At 37.2% G+C, this 8,538-nt stretch overlaps 1 protein-coding gene across 3 annotated transcripts; it reads left to right on the forward strand.

The window, feature by feature from the left end:
- The first annotated feature begins 813 nt into the window (after positions 1-813).
- On the forward strand, positions 814-7,212 carry LOC119643814. 3 transcript variants are annotated; one of them, XM_038043318.1, is made up of 10 exons: positions 815-1,873; positions 1,979-2,105; positions 2,164-2,271; positions 2,361-2,990; positions 3,454-3,708; positions 3,768-4,076; positions 4,425-4,843; positions 5,179-5,497; positions 5,553-5,990; positions 6,769-7,211. In XM_038043318.1, the coding sequence occupies exons 1-10, from the start codon at positions 881-883 to the stop codon at positions 6,999-7,001; spliced, it is 3,831 nt and encodes a 1,276-aa protein (XP_037899246.1). In that variant the 5' UTR covers positions 815-880; the 3' UTR covers positions 7,002-7,211. The 3 variants fall into 3 exon arrangements, with proteins under 3 accessions (XP_037899248.1, XP_037899246.1, XP_037899247.1); XM_038043319.1 differs by having other exon boundaries at positions 5,242-5,497; XM_038043320.1 differs by lacking the exon at positions 3,454-3,708 and having other exon boundaries at positions 814-1,873; positions 6,769-7,212.
- Positions 7,213-8,538: the final 1,326 nt, after the last annotated feature.

Below are 8,538 nucleotides of genomic sequence, written 5' to 3' on the forward strand. Positions count from 1 at the left end.
AGGCGTCTTTTTACGCTTTCATGACGAATGGGCACTGCCCAAAAAAAACTTTCATGTATTTTCTAGCAGAAAATTGCGGTCATTTCGGTAGCAATTTTGCCGAAGGATAGGGGGTATTCATTTTGTAAAAACGATTGCGAGGCCCAGAAGGCAACATCAGAGACCCCACAAAGTATATGTATTCTTGATCAGCATCAAATTCTAAATCGATCTAAGCAAGTCCACCTGACTGTACGTCCATCTGTATAACGTCTATTGTAAACATTTTCCTGTAGCGTCTGTGCACGGCTATTCAATATTATAGTGTATTAAAATTTAATTATTTTTTCAATACCTTCATAAGGCGCAGAAGCAAGCTTCAAAAGCCCCATAAGGAATATAAATTCTTGACCAGTTTCACATTTGGAATGTACTTAAACACGTCCGCCTGTTCATTTGTTTGCGCAACTTTGTAGTATTTGTGGCAAACATTCTCCCGTTACCAAAAACGAAAATAGTCAAAGGACTGCAAAGTCCGCAAAACGTTGTATTGAATATTCTTCTTAGAATAATATTCCTTTGAAAATAGAAGAAATCATCTGCGCCCACTCATATTATAGAGCATGAAAATTTTGCTCTTTTACTTTTGTCTTTTTCAGGATAACGGTGATTGGTATAGGGGATTCGGTCCCCCGTTCAATTTTCTTACTTGTCACGATTGCTTTTACCGCTATAAAAATTACTTAAATAAATACTGGAATAAACAGTTAGCTAATGTTACCATGCACTAGGAGTGATTACTCATTTATTATCACTTTAAAATGGCACACTTTTAAGCACTTTTGTTTACTTTGCAGCAGATCATTCTAACACGGAGACTCATCCTTACTGGCTACCATTGATGAGCGATTCGCACGCTGAAATCAATCCAACATGTAATAAGAGTAACAACGCGAAGCGTTTGGATCGTCGCATAGGCAGCGGACGCTTAGTCTCTCGTGAAGTTTGTTGGGATTACAGGTCTAACAGCGGTGGTACTAGAGTAGAAAGGGAGAAAAATTTTCACGGTAATTTCACCAGTGTTGAATCAGCACCAGACAACAGTAATGATAACTCTCCACGTGCGGTATTGCGATTCCCAGAAGCACGCAATTGCGAACGTAACCTAGGAGAACGCCGTCCTTACGATCGTCGTGTGCTAGAAAGTTATGCACGCAGCGAAAAGCATGAAAACAAAGATAACGGATACAATACAAGGCGTTATAATGCAACTACTTGTGAGGACAACAGCATAGATTTAAATGCTAATCACCGTTTCCAGCTGTCGCAATCGTGTATGATACAACGCACAATGTCCTTTAGACGTAGCCAAAATCATGCATTTGAGAAAAAAGAAAAACCAAAACTGAAGGAAAAGGATAAAGATGAGCCTGAATGGTTCAGTGGTGGTCCCACTTCTCAGCACGACACTATTGAACTGCATGGCTTTGAGGAAATTGATGAACACGAAGACAGCTATTTTGTAAACGAAAATGACGAAAAGCACAGTGATAGTTCATCGTCTTCGCCTAGTAATAATCGAAAGTTGGAAAGTGCAAATGACCACAAAGCTATAATTCTAAATAATGTAGAAAAGGATTTTCATGCTGAAGATGGTATCGATCATGCAGATGATGATGAGGGTATGTCAATAAATAATAACTCAGATACAAATGGTCAAGGAAACAATCACACTAACGAACTTAAGGATGAAAAAATTGGCAAACATTTGTCTTCGGACCATCTAGCTGAAGTAAAAGACGCAACTTCGCAGATTTCGCCATCTAGTAAATCAGGAAATGTTGATGATATACTAAATTTCTTCGATATGGATTCCTTAGAATATCCTATAATTGTAAGGTCAAAAGAAAGATGTTACACAGAAATGTTAAATTATTATTTCTATTGGCGATGTTACGTTTCAATGCTTTTGTTCCCATTTTTTTTCCTTTTATTCAAGGCGGGTGATCAAAACATTATTTCAAATGAGATAGGAACTTCACGCTTTAGTCGTTGGTTTGTGAACAAGGAGACTAATAAAGATGATGAGTTTGTTCCAGTAGCCAGTCAAAGTAAACCTTATGGAGGTGTGAAAGAATCCATATCATCTTATTAAAGTAATGAAGTAAACAAAATATTTTTTAGATGACAAAGAAAAAGAATTAAAGGGTAATGGAACGGATTCTCTTATGGCGTTCTTCAGGAATAATCATTTTCTAACTCCAGATCTTCCAAAATCTTTACCTCATGCCGGTAGGTAACCAATACCAAACTGTTAGTTTATTAACAAAATAATGTTAAAAATTTAAATCATAAGAGTTATTTGCTCTGCTTATATAAAGTGTTAGCATTGAGTGTTGAGGAGCTGGAGGCTCGCATGCGCCTTCTTGATACTAAGAGCGAGCACACAGAAATACCAGGTTGTGGTGCCAAGCCAATAAGAAACTCTGGCAGCACCGCCAATAGGTGTGTTGACCCTCCCGATTCATCGCCTTCTCCAAAAACTAATCAGGATGTAGAAGCCTTCAAGCGACTGTTAAATCAACTGGGAGCAGGAGATAACAAGCCTCGCGACGTTGGGTTGGCGATCAATGTAATGATGGATTCACACCCTGATCGGTTATTTAGCAGTTCGGCAACAGCATTGCAAGAAGCGTTAAACGTGGAAAAACAAGGAATCCTCACACAGTCGATTCCTGTACCGCTTTCCAATATGATCAGGCATGAGGATCTCGCCAAACCAATGCAAGAACAACACCAAACAATCTACCAACAAAAGTTTTTGCAAATGCTGCCGTCAAATATACAGCAAGCGGATCAGTCACAGTATCATATGTCAGCACCAATACCACCGCAGCACTTTGAGAACGAAACTTTTTCAGCATTATCTGTGCAGCCACCTCAATGTATGCTACCATTTATTTTAGGTCATCATCCCCTAAAACAAATGGAAATGCAAAATTTGTTGCAATGTAAGTTATGAATTCCTCCTCTTTGTAGTACTTATTATCCACAGGATGTCATTATTTAAGTAATATTTAAAAATTGTAGACCTTTTAAAATGCGTAGATTCAGCGGTAAGTAGCGATTTGGTCTATAAAAACGTTTACGTTTGGCATTACGTGGTGTCTCTGTGAATAGCACATATATTTTCTTTTGAATTATATGCACGTTTCATGTTCTACAAAAGAGACGTGCTAAAATTTAGTAGTAATAAAGCCGCAAAAAACCAAATTCTTTATATATATTGATGTTGATGTTTTCCTTGGTTTATATTACATACTCAATTGTTCTGCATTCTTTAAGAAAACGAACTGTTAAGCAGATTAGCTAAAACTTATTACAGTGACGGATATAAAGGATTCGCGCTACAGCGAATATGACTCACTTTTTTGAATATTTAAAGCAGTTGTGTTTTTATATGCAATATCGTAGCCTTATCCAAGGGGGAGTTTTCACAAGCTTTTCTGGAAAGGGAGTTGAAGAATCCCAACGCATCGCCATACATTAAAGATGTTATTACTTCCATACTGAACGATAGTTCGCGTTCTGTAACCCCTTCGCTGACCACGCAACAAAACTTAATGTCAATTCAGACGTCTCCGGTGACCTCCTGTTGTGAATTGTCACCGCTACGTGCTAATGGTTCAGCCAATTCCAATCCAATAAATACTCATCCTTTTGTGCATCGTAAGAAAAGACTGGAGGAAGTTAAAGTATACGTTTTGATTATTTCCTATTTTTTTCAGCATCAGGTATAGTCGAAGTGAATCTGAATTACAATGATCGAGATTTTAGGAGATTGCATTCTCCATCAAACGGAAGCGAGGTTGTGTCCAAAGTATTAAACGGAAATTCGCGTAGTGGTACTCCTGCGGCTGGTGGTAATGTTAATTTGATGGCCCTTACGGCTACAATGTTCAATGAGACACAGGCTGTATCAACAGCACCAGATATTAGTAATAAAACACACTCCAATTGCCTGGAACAACCCAAAGACCAACAAAAACAATTAGTCCTGCAGAGTTCGCAACAGCAGGAAAATTCTGCCCACTTATGTGAGTTATTTCTTATGTTTGAACTTCTACCTGTTCATATCATATTTCGTAGAATAACTGAAGTGTTTATTCAAAGTGCGCAATTTCTGTTTGTATTGAAAAACCAATTTACACACCAATCTTCGAGATAAGGCTCAGTTTACCAGTTTAATTGAACTCTTTCTGCGTACAAATTATTTTTCAATAGAAAGTGTTCATAAAAGACTAATTCCAACCTAATCAAGACAACGGATTGAGTCTAATCTCGTACTGATTTTGAGGCCAACATTAGGCATTCTAGCTAAAATTTGTGACATTTTTTTATGTACGCTACCTTCATTTAAGATGCATGTGTTAAATTCTTTTAAGTTATACCATCTCAACGTGAACTGCAAATACACACGCAAACGATTCTGCAGCACGCCTTGAAAAAAAAACTGGAGGAACAACAGCAAGAAGTAGTATTGCGGCGAAGACAAGAAACACGTAAACATCATTTGGATTTTGATCTGTTACAACAGCAAGGAAGCATTCCAGGAAATAGTACGGTTAACAGTGAACTGATGAAACCCCATCATTTGCACAACCCTCAACCGTCATCCCGACATATAAATTCACCTACTCCATTGGCGTTTACACCCACATCTGTACTAAGAAAAATGACAGCCGATAAAGATGTATCTTTTCAACAGAACGCATCTTCTCAAACCTCTCCACAACATAATCAGCAACAGCAACAACACTATCACTTACAACATATGCAACAACAACATTCACAAACGCAGCAGGTACATCTAAAGAACCGATAGTATTAAGGATTAACATTTAATATCATTATAAACTCTAATCAAAATGTACCAGGAATTGGTTAATTAAACCGACGCATGAATTAGTCGGTACTTTTGCTTTCTCAAGTTATTGCATCTGTCTTGTTGTCTGCGCTGATTTCAATGCTCTGCGAGTAGAAGTTTGCTTACAGAAAGTGTTTGCATTATTCACTCAATATATATTTAGCGCTGAAATTAAGCGTAGACATCACTGAAATGATTTAAAAAAAAAAAGATTTTACCGATTGCTTTGCAATGGCACCTTAATTTACTAATTCCCGGTGCTTTTTGTTCAGAGTGGAAATCCTTCGTGTGACATATTTCCACTGCAACAACAACATATTCAACATCAAATTCAGCATCAGCATCCACAAACCTCTCAACCCAGAATGATTCTTGGTAGCGGCAGTGTACATCAAGAATCCCAGCAACATCATCATCTAATATCATCGAAAACAGCACAGCAAGTATCACCTTTAAAATCACAACAGCAACCGCAACAGATATCCCCACAACATCATCGCCATCAGCCTGGTCACCTACGAAATCAACAACTTCTTAAATGGCCGTCTCCAACAATCAATTCTAATATCGTTACAATTAGTAAACCTATAGGTATGACATATTGTATGTAATTTAAGCGAACCCTGCTAAAGTACTTCACTTTAAGGACGTCCAATTCTTAAGGGACCGATGACTACTTTACAAATGCCACAAGTACAACATTTGACACCAACATCACAAACGCAGCCACATCCTACAGTGGGGCAAAATCAACAAAAGCAGTCAACACAGCACCAGCAACAACAAATTTTACCTCACATAACGCATGCTACAAAGCTGGAATTACAACAACTGCAGCAACATCAATCCAAAGGCAATCATACATCAACTCAGCATATGCAGCTGGTTATTAATCAATCGTTTCCGCCTCCGCACATCTTTCCACAGTCATTAGCCAATGCTCAGAATATTAATAGTATGGCTCAGTTACATCAACAACAGCATCAACATATATATCAGCAACGATCTTTATCTGTTCAAAAACTATTGCAGCAACAAAATCAAAAACATATGCAGCAACACGAAGTGGTTAGCGGTCATCCAAGTATGTTTAAAATAAAACAAAGAATCATTACTGATATAAGCACCACCATAAGGGCGGCTTCACTAACATTGCAACTCCGTTTGTAATGTGTTTGAAAACGCATCAGAGACCAAGTATATACGTGGTTTTCGTCCATTGTAAATCACAATAGCGTTGACATAAATTTAAGTACAAAATCCAACAAGTTAAGTACCTATCTTGGAAAATCTATAGAACTCGAGGACCAAAATTCCGCTTTTTGTTCAGCTCCGCTTACTTTAATAACAATTCAATTTTCTGTTTACAAATTACAATTTTCCTGTTAAGAAACGCATCCCAAGAGATCTATGAATAACGTAGATACTTAATTTTGAACAAAAATATCTTTTCTTTCTCGATCGTGTATATATTATGTACGTATTGCGTATTATGTATATTGTCTGACGTATGCCGGCGGAAACTACAGCATTGAATTTTTCTTCGTTGCTCATTTACGAAAGATAGCCGCTAAAAACTATCTGTGACACGCTTTAACAATGTGATTATTTTTTGATAAGAAATATTTGTACCCAATTTGAACCTTGTGTATTTATTTTCTGTTGATCAACTATTCAATCATTTTAATACGAAGTCTTTGATGCGTATTTGGAACATACATATAAACTGAGTATAAAAAAGTAAGATAAGATATATTTATTTTATGGATTTTATGGACTTAAAGAATTTTAAATTGAAAGGCAAATTTCGTTCCTCTCTCTTCAATCTGCCTTATTTGCGCGAATAACTTTACTATTTGCAGATCTTTCGGGTTCCCATCTCGCGGCTGCTAATAACGCAATGGCTCCAAATTTAAATTATCAGCGAGACGGTTGCTTATCACCTACTAGTAATCAATTGGCTCAATGGTTTTCACCCGAACTATTAGCCCAAGCATCAGCCGGAAAACTTCCCCTATTAAATTTAAACCAGGCGCTCAGTTTAGAAGAGTTCGAACGTAGTATTCAACATTCCTCAACAGTTGTCCATAACTAAAGGCAAGCAAAAGTGTTACTAAATTAAATCACAAAATGAATATTATAACCATAATTATATTCAGGTTTAGTTGTAAACCATTTTCTAGTTACTTAAAGTTTTTATTTCTTTGATTATTTAAATTCAAAACATACAAACATTTATGCGACATCTACTACATTCATAAATTGTTTGAATAAATATCAGCCCTTATTTACATTTTACCAAAATCGAGGAAAAACGTTATTTGGAATATTTGGAAATGTGATTCGAGGGTTTACAAAAAAAATCAAATCTATTTCCAGCAAAAAAACAAATACTATGACAACGATATTACAAATTTTCTATTAAAACAGAGTACACAAATATTGTGTCCGTTTAGAAGTAATGAGCAAAAGACCTATTTTTGTGCCTTTGAAAACAGAAGTGCTCTCACTTTACGTTGTACTGTGGTCTTTTGCTCATTACTTCTAAACGGACACAATATTTGTGTACTCTGTTTTAATAGAAAGATAGTAGGTATAACAAATTCGGCCACAGTGGAATATCACTTTCTGACCCTTTTTACGTAAAGTAGGCTGCGCGACGTAATAATATTGCTAAGATATTCCGCAGAGGGGTTTGGATCCAACACAGTCCTCACTGTTTAGATCTTTATCAGATCTGGATTAAGGTAAATATGATAACTTTGCGCGCGCGCTTTATTTATTTTATAATGTATTTTTTTAATTTTTTTCTTTATTGCTTTTTTCAGCTGTATTGAGGAGGTAAGGGTATCTCCTCCCAATGGTATGAATCAGGCTACTCTGTCTAAATTGTCGAAGAATATTAATGGAAATAATAAATTCGCCGCACCTCCTAGTGTGTCCGCTGCTCACCATGTTGGGCAAGGCAAATTAAAACTCTCCATCTGGAAATTTAATCGTTCTTAATATGAACTATCGTACGACGTTTACTTGACTGCCAACTTGCGTGCGGAATTTCACCTCCATCTCCGCATAAATCCCCTACATTTGTGCATATTGCTTACCATCATTCCTCATCGTCAACGATAGAATTTGTGGATCCGCCATTGGCAAATCCGGTTAAGGTATCGAGTGCTTTACCCTTGCCTCCAAAGGCATTACCATCTTTTCCATCGTAAACATTTCTGGTAACACAAATAATACGAACAAGCTGGTAAGCACTCTTTGTGTCAGCTATGCTGAGGTGACACAGATATCTCCTTCGAGTGGTGCCATTTGATCCTTTCAGTCTATACGATCAAAACAAATAAACCAAACAATAAATCCCCCTCTCCCTCTAACTGTTCAGGTGCATCTGCTGGACACCATGCTGCACAAGTCGCACAAATTGCAAAATCAGAGGTAGTCACTGTCTCTGTTTTCTCCCCAAATCAAAGTTCTCTACCCGTAATTCCTAACGTTCCTAATACGAATGACTTCCGCCTGATGGTAATAATTTCCCGAAAGACAATATTTTTGTCAAGACTGGCGCCTGACACGTCTGCGGAGATTCAATTTAACTGTTAATTGTCCATATCAGTTGGCTAACTCGA

Source organism: Glossina fuscipes, unplaced genomic scaffold (assembly GCF_014805625.2).
Source record: "Glossina fuscipes isolate IAEA_lab_2018 unplaced genomic scaffold, Yale_Gfus_2 64264, whole genome shotgun sequence".
NCBI lineage: Eukaryota > Metazoa > Arthropoda > Insecta > Diptera > Glossinidae > Glossina > Glossina fuscipes.